The sequence below is a fragment of the Callithrix jacchus genome, chromosome 5, assembly GCF_049354715.1.
Source record: "Callithrix jacchus isolate 240 chromosome 5, calJac240_pri, whole genome shotgun sequence".
In the NCBI taxonomy this organism is placed as follows: Eukaryota; Metazoa; Chordata; class Mammalia; order Primates; family Cebidae; genus Callithrix; species Callithrix jacchus.
Genome location: NC_133506.1, coordinates 165,165,251 through 165,184,287, shown reverse-complemented (window position 1 = coordinate 165,184,287; position 19,037 = coordinate 165,165,251). Strand labels below are relative to the sequence as shown.

General features: G+C 37.3%; 1 protein-coding gene across 32 annotated transcripts in view; it reads left to right on the top strand.

Moving 5' to 3' along the window:
- The window catches only part of ZC3H13 (zinc finger CCCH-type containing 13), a 90,248-nt gene that overhangs the window by 66,550 nt on the left and 4,661 nt on the right, over positions 1–19,037 (top strand). For 12 of the 32 annotated variants that reach the window (XM_035302624.3, XM_035302620.3, XM_035302612.3 and 9 more), the window contains 7 exons: positions 3,445–3,528; positions 3,858–4,413; positions 9,068–9,171; positions 9,559–10,776; positions 11,335–11,859; positions 13,954–14,106; positions 15,365–15,565. In XM_035302624.3, coding sequence (XP_035158515.3) covers positions 3,445–3,528; positions 3,858–4,413; positions 9,068–9,171; positions 9,559–10,776; positions 11,335–11,859; positions 13,954–14,106; positions 15,365–15,565 — 2,841 coding nt within the window. The remainder of the gene's footprint in view (positions 1–3,444; positions 3,529–3,857; positions 4,414–9,067; positions 9,172–9,558; positions 10,777–11,334; positions 11,860–13,953; positions 14,107–15,364; positions 15,566–19,037) is intronic. The other 20 variants (XM_078375389.1, XM_002742688.6, XM_078375381.1 and 17 more) reach the window with 4 other exon arrangements.

Genomic DNA, 19,037 nt, shown 5'->3' with positions numbered 1-19,037 from the left:
TTTACTGTGATCAATAGAATTTTATAAAGACTGCCAGAAAGAAGCAATTAAAAAATGATAAGACTGCGGATAGTTTAAAGAAATATTTTATTTGTGTCCTATCCTGAGAATATATGATATTTGCTTTAGAAAATTTTACATTCTAATATGTCTTAAGCTACAACTTTTTCTGTTCATCTGTCAGATCTCTTAAATCAATTTTGAAGCAAGATTACTAGGAAGCACTTAAAAAGGGTTGTAAATACTTTGTTTGGCAAGCTTTTATTTCAGTACTTATTAGGGCCTTTAAACATTTAAAATCTTATGGAGGTGTTACTAACCTTGGCTGAAGTAAGGTTCACTATAATGCTGAGATTAATACAGCTTGAAACTTGATGGCCCAGAGAATTGAATACTGATACTTTACTATGGGCTGAATCAAAGCGGTAATATTATATCTCGGTTGGTTAGTGTGAAGAATAAACTTTCTAAGACATCATCTACTTTTGGGAACATAGATAGGATTAGAAGCAGCAGAATTGATTGGTTTGAGTTCGTTAAGGTAAGCCTAATGCATTTTGGTTAAAAGATGTGTAGAATTTCCTTAGTTACAGATAGGGCTGGAGTTTCTATGTCTGTGTTGATAGCTGAAATTATTTCTTCCCTAGCACTTTTAGAACTTACACATCCTGGTGATTCTTTTCTAAAATCTCTTTTTTCCTTTTTTTCTATTTTCATATCCTTGCTCAGATTTTTCTCATCTCATGCCTGAATTCAATAGTAACAGTTGGTTTCATTCTTATGGTTACATGTGCTGATCTTTTGCTCGGTGCCAAGAACTTTGAGAGATGCTTTACATACATTCTGACTTAATCTTTACAATACCCTTGTAAGTGTAGGTATGATAAAATAATTCATGTTTTCACAATTGTGTGGGTTAGATCTAAGAGAAGTAAGATTACGATATTACAGATAAGTGGGTTCCAGACCTGGAATTCAAACTCAGGTCTTCGGAGTAAAAGTTCCGTTCTCTATTTTAATTTTACTGTAACTACTTCAATAATTATCAGATGTATGATTGAAATAAAAATATATATTTTGGAGGTTGATGATTATTTTTTTCCTTTGAGACTGAGTTTTGCTCTTGTTGCCCAGGCTGAAATGCAGTTGGACGATCTCAGCTCACTGCAACCTCCACCCCATGGATTCAAGTGGTTGTCATGCCTTAGCCTCCCGAGTAGCTGGGATTACAGGCACACACCACCATGCCTGGCTAATTTTTTGTATTTTTGGTAGAAATAGGGTTTTACCATGTTAGCCAGGCTGGTCTTGAGCTCCTGACCTCAGGTGATCTGCCTGCCTCGGTCTCCCTAAGTGCTGAGATTACAGGCGTGAACCACCATGCCTGGCTAGTATTTTACAAATATTTGTTGAATACCCATGCTAGGCACTTTGCTAGGCACTTGAGGTACAGTAATTCTTGTGCTTGTAGAATTTAATGGGAGAGGGAAGAACTCCCCACCCAAAAAATAAAAATGTGGTAAATGCTACTACTGTATAAAGTTCTATGAGAAGGCAAAAGAGCAAACACAGTTCTGAGCAGTTCCAAGAAAGCTGCCTAAAGAAGTAACATCTGAATTAGGGCCTGAAGTGTAAAAGGGAACTGCAGAAGGAGCACTTTACAGGGAGAGGGTGCAGCGTGTACAGACACCAGGACTGAAAGAAACATGTACTTTGAAGGTGTAAGGAATTATGTTATGAGATTAAAGTCAGAGTATGCTATAATTGGCAAGGTAGAAAAGAAGCCAGGGAAAAGGGCTGATGAAGGACGATAGGTCAGGTAGTAAATGACCTAAGTTTAGGCTGGTCAGGCTAAAAATTTGAATTTAATTGCCTTTCACTGCCTACAATTTTAAGCAGTTGGAAGAAATAATTTTCATCAAAACAAAATGTTGAGAAAGAGAAAAACAAGGATACCAGTTAGTTAGACTATTGATGACATAAGCTTCTAAGCAGACCTGATTCAGGTCTGAGTTAATAACTGTAGATATGGGGACAGAAAAAGAATGAATATTTTAGAAGTGAAGCGTGGATATGATGAGACTTAGACAACTCAGAGATTATCAGCTTTAATGAATCGGTATGTCGTTTATTACAATAAGGAAATAGGAAGCAGAAGCACATCTTTGAATAACGCATTTTGGGGGAAGATAGTTTAGACATATTAAAGTATTGTTCTTATATTCTTTCCGTTTTCCTTCGAAGAAAGTAGCATTGTTATTTAGGTTGAGAAAATAAAATATATCTCCCATAAAACCATGTCTGAATAGTCTATTTGTTGATATTGCTGTAATTAGAAATTTGAAGTATGATTTACTGTAAGTTACGGTATTGAATTTGTTTCAGATTGTCTTGGAATGTTATGATGTTGGTATGACTTCTCCAAACTAGGAATTCTGGCAATATAAAAGATGGTTAGATAGCGTTCTAGGAATCCAAAGTATGGTACAGAAGAACCACTTCAAATTTAAGCTAGTTTCAACAAAAGTAAAAGGCTTTAAGAAAACTGATTTCTAATGCATCTACCATCTCTGTGATGTTGGCAGGTCAACTCTGGACCATAATTTCTGTTTTTAAAAAGAAAGGAGGAGAAGCAACTGTGTAGGATTTCACTTTGATCTAGCTTTAAAATGCTATGATCGTTTGTATCTGGGTCTATAACCTCTAAAATAGTAAACATAGATAATTCTTGTCTTTTTAATCAGTCATTAGGAAGGGAAACCCAAAATACTATATTGAACCCTTCCTGGAAACATCCTAAAATTATTCTACTTAATGAGTTGATGTTAGATGTTCCACTTACCAACCCGTTGGCCATATTGTAGTATGATCTTTACTGAACAACCAGTAGATATAGTATGTAAATGGAAACATCACAATAGCCTAGATCAGACCACAGTAGTTGTTTTCAAAAACAGCTGTCTCTTTGAAACAGTTCATTCCATCCTCTTGTACATTTTTTTATCCCAGACTAATTTTCTTCTCAATTGGGTATTTGGGCAGCATGCATTCATTTACTCTGTGTTTATGTGATTTGTGTGTACATGGAAAAAATTTATATAAAATGTGATGAGGTTATGAGTTAACATTTTAAGAATACGGCTCTTCATCTGAGTAATCAGTTATATAATTAAGCAAATCTTTTAATTTATTAGTAATTGGTTATTAATTACAAATATACATCACTAATAAGAAACACCTTTTACATTTATTTCAAGATTGCTAGACATCAGTACTCTGAATATTATATAGTTCATGATAAGAGATTGATATCACAGCAACAAATTCTGACAGATGTTTTGTTCTACTATATTTTCCTCACATGATACCTGCACTTTGATGTGTATATATTTTGGCCTGAAATTAGAGGTGTGACTTACGAGGGAAATTTTTTTTTTCCTTCAGCTCCTATGTTCTACACCTCCTGCTGCCCCTATCCTTTGCCACCAGTGTTCTCAGGTCCTGCTGGGGGGACAGAGAAGATCAGAGGTGAAGGGTAGAGATGGCAGAAAGTGGGGTTGGAGCAGTGGGCTGGAGGTAGGGTAGGGGGCATGCAGAGAAAGATCAAAGATGGATCAGTGGGAGGGGGGAGGGGGTTGATGGGGAGCAGGAAACATGGTAGTTAGAGGGCAAATAAAAATTATCTTTAAAAAATTTAAGGTCTAGGGGTGATTATTACTTGGATGATTAAGTTAAAATTAAATAAGCTACTCGGTTTGTGATTTGTTGCCAGTGTGACCCTATACACAGATAAAATTTTAAGATTTACCATGCTGTCGTACCAATTAATCACTGACAAAACTTGATTTTCATTGTAGATCAAAGACCAAGCTCACCAATTCGACATCAGGGAAGGAATGACGAGCTTGAGCGTGATGAAAGAAGAGAGGAACGAAGAGTAGACAGAGTGGATGACAGAAGAGATGAAAGGGCTAGAGAGAGAGATCGGGAACGAGAACGAGACAGGGAGCGGGAGAGAGAGAGGGAACGTGAACGGGATCGGGAAAGAGAAAAAGAGAGAGAACTAGAAAGAGAGCGTGCTAGGGAACGGGAGAGAGAAAGAGAAAAAGAGAGAGATCGTGAAAGGGATAGAGACCGAGACCATGATCGAGAGCGGGAAAGAGAGAGGGAGCGAGACAGAGAAAAAGAACGGGAGCGAGAAAGAGAAGAAAGAGAGAGGGAGAGAGAGCGAGAACGGGAGAGAGAGCGAGAGCGAGAACGGGAACGAGAAAGAGCTAGAGAAAGGGATAAAGAACGAGAGCGCCAGAGGGACTGGGAAGACAAAGACAAAGGACGAGATGACCGCAGGGAAAAGCGAGAGGAGATCCGAGAAGACAGGAATCCAAGAGACGGACACGATGAAAGGAAATCAAAGTAAGGAGAATTGCCGATCAGCGTGGACAACGCGCCGCATGTCAGGACAGAGTTCACAGTTCTAGTTAACGCTTTTCAGTGCACTCTTAAATTCCTGGGGCTTTTTCTCTGTATTTTTTCCTGTTTTTCAGATGTATTATATATATTCAGTGTTTAAAGTTTTTTTAACCAGCACTTTGGGAAGCCGAGGTGGGCAGACCCCTTGAGACCAGGAGTTTGAGACCAGCCTGGGCAACATGGCAAAACTGTCTCTACAAAAATTAGCCAGAGATGGTTGGCACGTGCCTGTAGTCCCAGCTACTTGGGAGGCTGAGATGGGAGGATTGTTTGAACCTAGGAGGCAGAGGTCTCATTGCACTCCAGCCTGGGTGGAAACCTTGTCTCAAAAAACAAATAAAAAAACCCACAAGTTTTTTCAGTTGTTAGAAAAAATAGTTTTAAAATGAAGACAGGAATCAGTGAACTTGTACCCTATCACATCTCCTAGACTAGTCACCAGGGGATATCACCCGTGCCATTCTGATGATCCTTCTTGAGTTTTATGTGCTTGCAGGTATGGAGTCACTGCCCCCAGGCCACAGGAAGCCTTCACAGTGTCTTAGAACTGAGGGAATCCTTGTAATCACTGCATGGTTCGAAGATGAGAGAAAAGGAAGTGTTTTCTCTTGTGCTGTGGAGTACATCTTTGGGGTCAAAAGATGGTGTTCTTGGCATCTCATATATCTGAGGGCATTTTCCCCACCCCACCATCTTTTAACCAAAAAAGAACTTACTTGCTCAAATATCTAGGAAGTTGGAGGTTAGCTTTTGCTTGTTCCAGTGGAGCTATATCCAGATTCTCAAACAAAGCATTAGCAATTTCGGTCTCTCCGGTTTCCCTGTGTTACTAGTTTCAGTCTCAGAAAGGTTTTCTCAAAATGATGGCCAAGATGGCCCCAGAGTTGTCCCTGTCAGCTTAGCAGTCTTCTCTGCGTTGGGGCTCTCATTAGTTGCGGGGGAGACAGTAACTGACTGAGCTTATCACAGTGTTCATGGAAATTCGAAACTCTGATTGGTCAGTTTTCAAGTTCTGTGGGCACAAAACCAAACTTTAATTAGAGTTAACTGCTTTTTTGTCTCTAAGTGGGATAAACACTGTTGCTTACCTTGCAAAAACAAACAGAAAATAGTTTATGTATCTTCAGTTTTCTTTAATCTGCAGCCATTGTGTTCTATAGTACACCCCATGGCTTACTTTCCTCTTCCCTCTCCTTAACATTTTGAAAAATCTTACCTTAACATAAACTTTAGAGATATCTTTTTTAACACATGGAGGCACACATACATATTATTCCCATCCTCCCTACCCCCCACTTTTCTGACCTCTTTATTTTCCAAGATTAAAATTCTGAATTCTTTGTCTTTTATTCAGTCCTATGCTTTCATTAATACAGATTGAGCATTCCAAATCCAAAAATTCAAAATTTGAAATGCTCCAAAATCTACAGCTTTTGAACACTGACATGACACTCAAAGGAGATGCTCATTGGAACATTTCAGGTTTTCAGATAAAGGACGCACAACCAGTAAGTACGATGCAAATATCCAAAACCCAAAACTCAGGGCATTTCAGATAAGGGGTACTCAACCTGTATTTTTTTCATGCTTCTGATCTCTGCTTATAATAGCAAAAGGTTTTCTGATTTTCCATGGTTAGACAATCTTAAGAGTTGGCAATGACCCCACAAATTTAGGAGTTGAATAACTCTGTAACAGAAACTAGTTATGTGAGATTAATATTTTAATCTTTCATTAACTGTATTGTCATCTCAGTAGTTCAGTTTCTCCAGCACTTTTTTTTAACTGCTGTTATGTAGGTTTACTGAATAGCCATCTTTATTGTACTCTAATTGTGTTTATTTTATTTCCTTGAAAGAAGTTTTATTTTTTTTATGTTTTAAATTTTCCCTTTATTCTAGTGTATCAGTTATCTCTTGCTGTATAACATACCACCACATAAATTAGTAACTTAAAACAACCATTTATTTGCTTATGGTTCTGTGGATTAGTGATTTTGCCTGGGCTCAACGGAGTGGTTTTTCTGCTGGTCTCAATTGGAGTATCTCGTGTATCAACATTCCATCTGACAGTGCAGCTGGGCCTGGAGGCCCAGGATTGTCTCACCTGTGTGTCTGCCAGTTAGGGCATCTTGTTTCTGCTCCGCTTGACCTCCTGGCCTTCAGTGGTCTAAACTTGGCTTTGCATGTAATGGTAGAAACATAACAAGAGGACAGAAGCTGAAGCGGCAAGGCCTCCTGAACCCTCTTCACATTTGCACAGTGGCACTTTCACCACATTTTCTTGTCGTAGCAAGTCATTAGGCCACTTCGATAGGAAAAATGGGGAAATAGTCCGGCTATTGATGGGAGAGGGGCTTTGGATAAAGCAGTACACAAGCTTGGGCCTGTGAGTTGTCATATTATACCTGGGGCTGTCTCCACATGGTTACTCATCTATATAAAGGAGCTGTCTAGGATATACATGTACTGTAGTATGTTTTTACTTTCTTTTTATTTCAATAGCTTTTGGGGTACGAGAAGTTTTCGGTTACCTGGGTGAATTCTGAGATTTTCGTGTACATTATACCCAACTTGTGGTTTCTTATCCCTCACTCAGCTCCCACCCTGCCACTTCCGAGTCTCCAGAGCCCGTTGTATCTTTCTGTACGCCTTTGTACCCAACATGTGGTTTCTTATCCCTCACTCAGCTCCCACCCTGCCACTTCCGAGTCTCCAGAGCCCGTTGTATCTCTCTGTACGCCTTTGCTTACTCGTAGCTTAGCTCTCACAAGTGAGGACAAGTTGCTGCAAAAGACATTCTTTTGTTCCTTTTGTTGGCTGAGTAGTATTCTATGGTTCCATGGTGTATATATACTACATTTTCTTTATCCACTCTTTGGCCAGTGGGCACTTAGGTTGGTTCTATGTCTTTGCAGTGTGAATTTTGCATATAACAACTTCTTTATAAAGTCATAATGACTCTTTTTCGTATAATGACTTCTTTTCCTTTGGGTAGATAACCAGTAGTGGGACTGCTGGATCCAACCTCTCCTTTTAGTTCTTTAAGGCCTCTCCATACTGCTTTTCATAGAGGTTGTACTAATTTATATTCCCCCCAGCAGTGTATAAGCATTCCCTTTCACCATGTCTACGCTAGCATCTACTGTGTTTTGACTTTGTATGGCCATTTTTGTAGGAGTAAGGTGACATCTCATTATGGTTTTAATTTGAATTTCCCTGATGACTAGTAGTTTTGAGCATTTTTTCATATGTTTGTTGGCTGTTTGTTTGTCTTCTTTTGAGAAAGGTCTACTCACGTCCTTTGTCCACTTTTTTATGGGATTATTTATGTTTTTCCTGCTGATTTGTTTGAGTTTCTTATAGATTCTGAATACTAGTCCTTCGTTGGATGTATAGTTTCCAAGTATTTTCTCCCTTTCTATGGGTTGTCTTTATTTATTTTGCTGTGCGGAAGTTTTTTAGTTTAATTAGGTTCCATTTATTTATTTTTGGTTTTGTTGCATTTGCTTTTAGAGTCTTGGTCATGAAGTCTTTGCCTAGACTAGTGTCCAAAAGAATTTCCCAGTGTTAACTTCTAGAATTTTAATGGTTTCGGGTCTTAGATATAAGTCTTTGATCCATCTTGAGTTGATTTTTGTTTGAGGTGAGAGACAGGGATCCATTTTCATTATTTTACATGTGACTTGCCAGCTTTCTCACCACCATTTAGTAAATAGGGTGTCCTTCTCCCAGTTATGTTTTGTATGCTTTGTTGAAGATCATTTGGCTTTATTTCTGTTTCATTGGTCTGTGTATACAATATGTTTTTTAACTTTTGACCATAGTATTTGTAAATAAACAATGTTAATTTAAAAAACAGGTGGTCAGATTTTAATGAAAAACAGCTCATTTAAAGCTCAACTAAGGAACAACAAATATAATCAGCATGAATTATTTTATGAATTTGTTAATAAGTAAGTGATTTCTAAGAAGGGGAAAGGAACTGATTTTACGGTGTATCCACAACCTATCTGGCACTGGGTTTATGACATAACTAATTTGTTCCTCACTGCAGTTTTATGAGATGGACCCCATTTCTCACCCATTTTCAGATGAGAAACTGAGGTTCAGCGACTTCAAGGAACTTACTTAAGGCTGCGTGATAACTAATGTAGTTAGAAGTTGAACTCACGTCTTTTTACCTTACAGCCAATGTTAGATTTCCTCATTCAGCCCTGCAGCATAAGGCATTTTTATAGCCTAAGAATGCAAAATTGCGAATGTTTACATTACAGGGTACATTGATATATTGATTTCTGTGCTACATGTTACCCCCTTGCAGTATTTAAATCTGGCAGTTTTCACTTGAGTGGTTCTACATATATAATGAAGAAAGAAGAAATGTTGTTGTTGTGTATTTTAAGTTCACAATTCTTAGCAAATGAAGTAAATAACTTTTATTAAAGACATTGAGAAGCCTTTGTATGCTACACCTCTGACAATATTGCTTTTCTACAGTTATGTATTCCAGTTATAGTAAAGAGATACTAGTAAAAATAGAGAAATCTGTTTTTGGCCTCTAGAGTTTTATAAATTGTGTTTGCTTGCCCATTCAGGAAGCGCTATAGAAATGAAGGGAGTCCCAGCCCTAGACAGTCCCCAAAACGCCGCCGTGAACACTCTCCGGACAGCGATGCCTACAACAGCGGAGATGATAAAAGTAAGCAGATCCTGTTTCCTGTTTTTCTCTATTCACGTTCATTTGGGACCAGGAAACCACCCTTTCAAACTCCTAGGAACTGATGAATTGAGACTTTTAAAAGGTTGTCTGGCTTTGCTGCCTCTAAATGTCTCCTTTTGTGACTAAAGTATGTGTTAGAGTACTGTAATTTTATTTATAGTAAAGCCATATTTTTATTTTTACCAAAATTATTGTCATTCTAAAAGTTTTAAAATGATCTCAATCTCTTGATCTCATGATCCACCCACCTCGGCCTCCCAAAGTGCTGGGATGACAGGCGTGAGGAGAGACTGCCTTATTATTTATATGTGCCATGCGGTGTTTATTAACCTGGCGAGAGTGTGATCGCTTTTATCTTTTATATAGATGACAAACATAGACTCTTGAGTCAAGTTGTACGGCCTCAAGAATCTCGTTCTCTTAGTCCCTCGCACCTCACAGAAGACAGACAGGGTAGATGGAAAGAGGAGGATCGTAAACCAGAAAGGAAAGAGAGTTCAAGGCGCTATGAAGAACAGGAAGTCAAGGAAAAAGTTTCTTCCATAGATAAACAGAGAGAACAGGCAGAAATCCTGGAAAACTCAAGAATGCGTGCACAGGACATTATAGGACATCACCAGTCTGAAGATCGAGAGACATCTGATCGAGCTCATGATGAAAACAAGAAGAAAGCAAAAATTCAAAAGAAACCGATTAAGAAAAAGAAAGAGGATGATATTGGAATAGAGAGGGGTAACATAGAGACAACATCTGAAGAGGGTCACGTATTTTCACCCAAAAAAGGACAGAAAAAGAAAAGCATTGAAAAAAAACGTAAAAAATCCAAAGGTGATTCTGATATTTCTGATGAAGAAGCAGCCCAGCAAAGTAAAAAGAAAAGAGGCCCACGGACTCCCCCTATAACAACTAAAGAGGAATTGGTTGAAATTTGCAACGGTAAGAATGGTATTCTAGAGGACCCTCAGAAAAAAGAAGATACAGCATTCAGTGACTGGTCTGATGAGGATGTGCCTGACCGTACAGAGGTGACAGAAGAGCATGCTGCCACCGCAGCTACTCCTGGTAGTACCCCTTCTCCTCTGTCTTCTCTTCTTCCTCCTCCACCACCTGTGGCTACCGCCACTACTGCAACTGCGCCTGCAACTCTTGCCACGACTGCTGCTGCCGCCACCTCCTTCAGTACCTCTGCCATCACCATTTCCACCTCTGCCATCCCCCCCAATACCACCAATAATACTTTTGCCAATGAAGACTCACACAGAAAATGCCACAGAACACGAGTGGAAAAAGTAGAGGCACCTCACGTGACTATAGAAGATGCATCGCATCGCAAGCCTGTGGATCAAAAGCGGAGCAGCAGCCTCGGGAGCAATCGGAGTAATCGTAGTCATACGTCTGGTCGTCTGCGCTCCCCATCCAATGATTCTGCCCATCGAAGTGGAGATGATCAAAGTGGTCGAAAGAGAGTCCTGCACAGTGGCTCAAGAGATAGAGAAAAAACCAAAAGCCTGGAAATCACAGGAGAGAGAAAATCTAGGATTGATCAGTTAAAGCGTGGAGAACCCAGTCGAAGTACTTCTTCAGGTAATAAAACTGAATTATGATCTAGTCATTATTTCCTGTGTTGGTATATTTTTACATACTTTAATTCTAAAGTAATGCCAAACTGGCTACTTTGCATGCTGCCTTAAATTTTATGGAACTTTTAAAAGCAAAGCTTAGCTGCCCCATCAAAATGTTACCTGTTAATCGCTTTAAACCAACATTATAATAGAAATAAATACAATAGTGTTAATCAATTTGATATCAGGATTTTAGTAGTATGTCTTGCGGGAAGGGTTCATATGTTCAAGTCCCTTATTGATGCCTATGATTTTAATCTTCCTGCTATTCATGCAGTCAAGGCTGCCTGTTTTGACCACAGGAAATAAGGGGAGTAGGAAAGCTCAAACAATGTAAATAAATATATATATATGTAGAATATAGAAATGTATAGAACATATAGAGCCAATATGGAATATAGAAAATTACATAGACTATGGAAAAAAGGTAAATTATGTTTTAAAGGACCCTAAAATGAAGTGTTTTGTTTCTGTTTTATTGTGTGCTAATAGCTCTTTGTATGTGGTATACTTATTTTAGATCGCCAGGATTCAAGAAGTCATAGTTCAAGAAGAAGTTCTCCAGAGTCAGATCGACAGGTCCATTCAAGATCTGGGTCATTTGATAGCAGAGACAGGCTTCAAGAACGAGATCGATATGAACATGATAGAGAGCGGGAGAGAGAGAGGAGAGATACGAGGCAGAGAGAATGGGACCGAGATGCCGATAAAGATTGGCCACGCAACAGGGATCGAGATAGATTGCGAGAACGAGAACGAGAGAGAGAACGAGACAAAAGGAGAGACTTGGATAGGGAGAGAGAGAGACTGGTTTCTGATTCCGTTGAAAGAGACAGGGACAGAGACAGAGACAGAACTTTCGAGAGTTCTCAGATAGAGTCTGTGAAACGCTGTGAAGCAAAACTGGAAGCTGAACATGAAAGGGATCTAGAAGGCACTTGCCGAGACTCTGTAGCCTTGGATAAAGAGAGAATGGATAAAGATCTGGGATCTGTGCAGGGATTTGAAGATATAAATAAATCCGAGAGAACTGAGAGCCTGGAAGGTGAGTGGTACCTTTTTTGTCTGTGATACTGCTTTATTTCTTTTCAGATTTCTTGGGAAACAACAATTTTCTTTTGAAAGGTCATCCACTAATAGGCAAATTGATTCCTTGCTCCATTCCCTTATAGAGGAACTAGATTTCATAAGGAAAAGGCCTGTATGATACATATATATATATACACACACACACATATATATATATATACACACACACATACATATATATACATATATACATACATACATACACACACACATATATATATACACACACACATACATAGTATGTATGTATATCTGTATATCTAATGTGGTTCCATCAGTAGTACCATTAAGGTAGATTTGGTTCACATAAACCTAAATGAAATAAAAGATTGTTTCGCTGCAATTCATATAGATGTTGAAGAATAACCATCGCATCCTTTTCTTAGATGTTAAAAAAATAAGAACACAAAAATTGAAATGACTTCTTAGTTCAGAGAGGAATTTCAAATAATTATTAGTGAATCTCTTGTTTTTTTAGAGCAATTGAGAACAAATATATGAAACAATAGCACTACCTGAAACTGTATTTAATGTCAGATTGGCTGTAGAATCCCACTGGTACTCTCCAGTCCTAGAATAGGAATGCTGAGTCCACATCAATCCTTTGGCCCACTCAAAGCCAGCCTCAGCTATGTGAAACCTCACTCTCCATACGCCTGCTCTTTACCCTTCAGCCCCCATTTACTAGAGCCTACTCTTTACCCTTCAGCCCCCATTTACTAGACAGGTTGACTCACACCTTTCCATTCTCTGCCCTTGTTTGTACCCACTCATTCCATTGCCTGATAGACCTTTTTCTTTTGTCTCTTCTTTCTTCTTCAGACTTCAAGTCCCAATTTATACGTTATTTTCTTGATGAAGCCTTCTCTGCTCAAGGCACTTAACTGTTTCAAATTCCTCTCTTCACATTACATTTTCATCTCAATTTTGAGTATAAATAGCATCAAATCATGAAGCATGGTTCTGATGGAGGTACAACCTTGGGATATAATTGAATTAATCATTATAATAGCTCTCTTGTGATTGGAGTCAATGTCCCTCATCTCTAAAATATATCATTTGGTAGTTATGATCACAGATAATATAGCATAGAAATTTGTAAGTGAATCTCTTGCTATGTGATACAAAGTTTTTATTCACTTTAGGAAAATGAGTTGGATCACCTTGAAAAATGAAAAATCCTATTATGTGTATTTATGTTGAGATGTATGTTTATATGGCAAAGTTACTAAAATTGGTTACCTTAGAAGTAAATTAGTGAGGATATGGGAAGATTATTATAGAATTTAATAACATGGAAAATCACCAGAATGACTAGAAACATCTCATAACTTCTTATATTTGTTGCAAATTCATACTCATAAAGCACACTGTTACATTTTGAAGCCTAGTGTTGTAGATTCAGTGACATGTATGGTTAGCTAGTGATAAGTATATTCTGTAATTTTAGGATTAAGTTCACAACTAACTCACCAGAAGACACAGTTTCTCCTCTGAAAGAAGATCATTAAGATAGGGAGGGGGAATTGAAATGTAGAGAGAATTAATGACACTTTTTGTATTTTTACCTCACTGCTGTAAAATTTATATAATGAGCTAAATAATATGAACTAAGATTTAAGCTACAAATAAATTTTTTAAATAAGTTTGCAAGTTTTTCAAATTATTTTATTTAGATAAATTATTGCAACCTTTTAAAGTTAGTAGATTTGTTAAGTTTTTAGTTTTAAATTATCGAAAATTAACACACAATCAACATTAGTTTGTTAGTAGTAACTTTTGTCATATTTTAATTGAGATCTTATAACCTCCTCTGATCATTGCTTTCCAGATTGTATTCTTGCTGTTAAAGTTTAATTTAACTAATTAAATTTTATTTTTGTTTTCTTTTGATATTATCAAGTATTTGAATAATTAAGAGATGTAGTTTTCTGATGAAAAAGATGTTTTTCACATCATTATAATGTGTGTAGCCTCTACCTTTTGGTTTGACTTAGTCATTGCCTCCCTTTCATGATGTCTTTGGTCTGAAATTAATTTGTCTATTTAGCAGGAGATGATGAGTCCAAGTTAGATGATGCACATTCATTAGGCTCTGGTGCTGGAGAAGGATACGAGCCAATCAGTGATGATGAGCTAGATGAAATTCTGGCAGGTGATGCAGAAAAGAGGGAGGACCAACAGGATGAGGAGAAGATGCCAGGTAACTATTTGCAGAGGTGGTTAAACATGAAGATTATCTGGTATATGGTATTAAAGTATTTTTACCTTCCACACTGTAAAAATTGACCTAAGTCACTTAGAATTTTTCCCCTTTATTTCCCTAAAATTAGTTAAGGTTGAAAGGCCAATAAAATGAAAATTATAGCCTATATGCCTGTTCATTTTTAAGTAGGCATTGCCTATGAATTAGAAAGGGACTCATTTAAATTAGCAAAATTCTAAGATTTATTTTCTGCAGTTTAAAAATCATATGACTTCGAATTTACTGATTCCAAGTAGATTGTATAGCAGTGTTCTTTCTACATGGTAGATACATGGTACAGAGCTTCACAACTGTGGTGACACGAGCCAGATTTTTAAACAACCTGTCAAAAATTTACAGTAGTTGACATTATATTGGAACACTATATACCTTTTTCTATCAATGTTCTAAATTTGGTAATTATTTTGACTTACAGTACTTTGCACATTGTCAGAACTCACTCTAGTGATTATACCATGAAGCAACGCCCCTTAACATTCCTCTGGAATCATTCCAATTAGTGTCTGATTGTTACTAACATTTTTTTTAAATCACAGTAAGGATGTTTTCTTTGATTATATAAAATACTAAATTTGTATTTTTATTTACTCTTACATTTTACATTTTTTTCTACTGTTATAGAAGGTATGTATAATTGTTATCTTCGTTATTTTCTGATAGTAGGTATTTCTAAGTAGAACATTATTTCTCCAACTCTTCCTTCTCAGTGGATGGATTGTTTGCTCTCAATGTTGATAATAGTCACTCTGTGACTCTTAAAGAGACTTCATAACAAAATCATTGCTTTTAAAAATTAAAATGTCTGTGTGCACACACTGCAAACACGTGTACTCCTAGATTTAACCCTTAAAAGGGTTCTGGTGCCAAATATCAAAAGATCACACCTGATCTGAGTGAAATCCATAGAGTTTTTTCACTGGGGATCTCCTACAGAATTAAAATGAGTTGTTTGTATGGATGGGATAGGTTATCTGTTTTCTTTTGGTGGGAAGGTTTTTTTATTTGTCGGAGTCCTTAGATTCTGAATATTATATAGGAAGGCTTTGCTTTTATTTTAAGAATAGGACATTTTTGGTTTAAAACACTTTACATGTAATGTTTTCTATGTTTTGCTTGATTTATATAAATTTCTGTGTAGATAATAAGACTGCTATTTCTTGGTGTAAAAAAAATCTTGCTTTTTAACTCTTTACAGATCCCTTGGATGTGATAGACGTGGACTGGTCTGGTCTTATGCCAAAGCATCCAAAAGAACCACGGGAGCCTGGGGCTGCACTCTTAAAATTCACACCTGGAGCTGTTATGCTAAGAGTTGGGATTTCTAAAAAGTTAGCAGGTTCTGAACTCTTTGCCAAAGTCAAAGAAACATGCCAGAGACTTTTAGAAAAACCCAAAGGTAGTTTCGTTTTACTTTAACTATATAATGTCTGTTAAACATTTAAGATGCCATCTGAAGAGGATTCTGATCTGTTCTTATGTAGCACTTAACACTGTATTGAAAGTATCTTTTGAGGAATCATTTATAGTCATCAAAGTTTCTCTTAAAATTTATTTTGAGTGGCTGGGCGTGGTGGCTCATGCCTGTAATCCTAACACTTTGGGAAGCCAAGGCAGACGGATTGCCTGAGCTCCGGAGTTTGAGACCAGCCTGGGCAACATTGTGAAACTCTGCCTCAACTGAAATACAAAATAAATTAGCCAGGCATGACAGTGTGCACCTGTAGTCCTAGCTACTCGGGAGGCTGAGGCAGGAGAATCACTTGAACCCAGGAGGTGGAGGGAGGTTGCAGTGAGCTGAGATCATGCTACTGCACTCCAGCCTGGGCCACAGAGCAAGATTCCATCTCTTAAAAAAAAAAAAAAAAGAAAAGAAAAAGTATTTTGAGAAGAAAAGTTATCCACAGAAAAGTTGGAAAAAGAGGAAAGAGTACAATGAACTTTTTGTATTGAAATTACTTATTAACAGGCCAGGCGTGGTTTTGCATGCCTGTAGTTGCAGCTCCTCAGGGAGGTTGAGGCAGCAGGATTGCTCAAGCCCAGAAAATTAAGGCAGCAGTGAGCCATAATTGCACCACCATACTCCAACCTAGGTGACAAAGCAAGACCCTGTCTAAAAAAAAATTATTAACCAAGAAGTTCACATACCAGAGTGCTCAGTGGTTTACCCTTGGCTAAATGAAGCAGAGCCAGGAAAAACAGACTACATACTTTTCATGTCTAAAGAAACTGAGTGTCTTGGCAGCCCTTCCCCCTAGACCTCTACCCAAATGCAAGTGTATAGGTCGAATCTTTAACAAAGTGGTTAAGAGCTTGGCCTGTAAGACCAGATTATCTGAATTTCAGTAGGCACACCACTTACTAGCTATTACTTAATCTCTGTGTTCATGTCATCGTCGGTAAGTCAGGAATAATCATACCACCAGCTTCCTATGGTCATTAGGAACACATGACCACAGGCAAAACACTTAGAACAGTTCTTGGCATTTAGTAATACCCAAGAACTATTAACTGCTGCTACTTTGAAAAATATCACGTTGATTTTTGACCTTACTGCAACAATTTTCAGATATTCCAGATTATCTAGCGTATGGATTCTGGTGGTGGGGATTGTTTGGTTTTGGTTTTGGTTTTTACTGTTTCTTTCTCATCTAGTACCTTCCTTAGTTTATTTTGCAACTTACTAATACTTTATTAGTGGGGAGGGACAAGTAGATGGTAAAAAAAAGGAAAAAGAGGTAAAAGGTGAAAGCAACAACATTAATTAACAATTTTATGTTGTGTCCCTGGGCGTAAAAGTTGAGTTAGTATTAAATTTTTTACTAATATAAAATTGGAAAAATTGTTTTATGAGTTTTATGAATGTATGTCCTTCCTTTCACCTATTAGCATAAGCAGTAAGTTTTTAAATCTTAATAGGGCCCAATAAACCAAGAATATGCATGAACAAAATACATATAAATTATAATTGTGGAAGTGTATTAACCAGAAAAATGACCTGGAAATTGAGGCTGCAGTGAGCCGTGATTGTGCTGCCACACTCCAACCTAGGTGGCAGAGCAAGACCCTGTCTCAAAAAGAAAAAAAACTATCAACTAAGAAGTTCAAATATCAAAATTCTTGACTTTGTTCTTTCCCTGCTCTTTCTACCTTGTTTGGTTGGTTTTGTGGCCTTAAGCAAATAACTGCTGTGGGCCTCAATTTTATTTGTAAAGTAATGGAATGAAACCCCTAAAATCTTACCTGCTTCTAAAGCTATTTGTTTCTACGACTTTTGCTAGTGCCATTTCAAGTTAAATCTAATTAGATTTTGTTTGCTACGCATGTAATACAGTTTGGCCCTTACTGATTACTTAAACAATGAAAATATACACTGTGAAGGGTGGGGCGATGTTGCTTAGCAGTCAGACCTCTTCTGTTGTTTGCTGCCTGGTGGTTGTGGTAGAGAACTGCTGTATCATCTTGAATAAGGGCTTTGTCTTTTTAGTGCCATATTCAGGGTCTAATTATCTATCTATATTTTCTTCTATTGCCCAGAAAAGTACTCAACATACATAGTAGATATTCAGTAAATAGTTAATAAATATGAATACTGATTTTTCTATTCCATTTGGTCTATTTAAGTGTACCAACACAAAGGAAAACATAATCACACTTCATATATAATGTTTAAAAGAAACAACTAAAGCTTAAAACAGAAAACTTCAAGTGTACTGAAATTGAAATTGCATTTGTGTATGTTTTCTAATTGCACTATGGTTCTTTTTTTAAGTTTTTAATTATTGTGGGTACATAGTATGTATATATATTTTGGGGGTACATGAGATACTTTGATCTTTGATACAGGCATGCAGTGTGTTAATAATCATGTCATGGAAAATGGAGTATCTGTCCCCTCAAGCATTTATCTTTTGTGTTAGAATTCAATTACTCTTTTAGTTATTTTTAAATGCACAATTGTTATTGACAATAACAGTTTCTACAACAGGGTGGTATAGTCACCCTGTTGTATTGTCAAATACTACATGTTATTCCTTTTTTTTTTGGACCCATTAGCCATCCCCCAACTCCCCACCCTCACTATCCTTCCCGGACTCTACTAACCATCCTTCTGCTCTCTGCTGGTTAAGTTCTTTTGAGCTAAACTTTTCCAGTTATTTTGTTTCCTTTATTTTACTTCTCAAGGATGTATTTAGTCTATTTCTTGAGTAATTTTGTGCTGCTCAGTCCAAAACTATGAAGATACTGGGAATTTAGACATGTTATATACTCCCTGAGGAGATTTGCAAGTGTGTGTTTTGTAATTTATTGTTTTGAAAGCCAAAAATAGGATGCCAATAAACAGAAATTTGTGCTAATGAACACTTTTCAAGAAAGGGCATAGGCTTAGTGCATTTCTTTTATATCTGTGCCAGAATGGTAGTTTATGTTTTTGTTTTTGTTTTGCATGTGCATATATGACTATATCATTGGTTGGTACAAACATGGGTATATCTGAATCATCTGAAAAACTGCCGGTTTTTTTTCCCTTAAGGTATTCTAGTCCAACTATGGCGATTCTGGTTTTGTAAATCTGGTGGTGGAGCCCAGGGAATGTTTTTTAAAAAGCTCCTCCGCTGATTCCGATAAAGTAGTTCTGTTTGAGAACTAGTTTCGAGCTTTTCTGTGTATTTACACCTTTCTTACATTACTTACCTATTGACTAGGTATGGTACATAAAACTGATTTCTTGTTAATTATCTAATCTCAGTACTTACACTCTGCAACCCAGATAATTGAAATGAGCTGTGTAATGGAGCTCTATTTTGTTCTCAGTAAAATGTGTCTTTTATTTTCACCCGGGCGTTTACTGCTTTTCTTTGTGGGTTCTA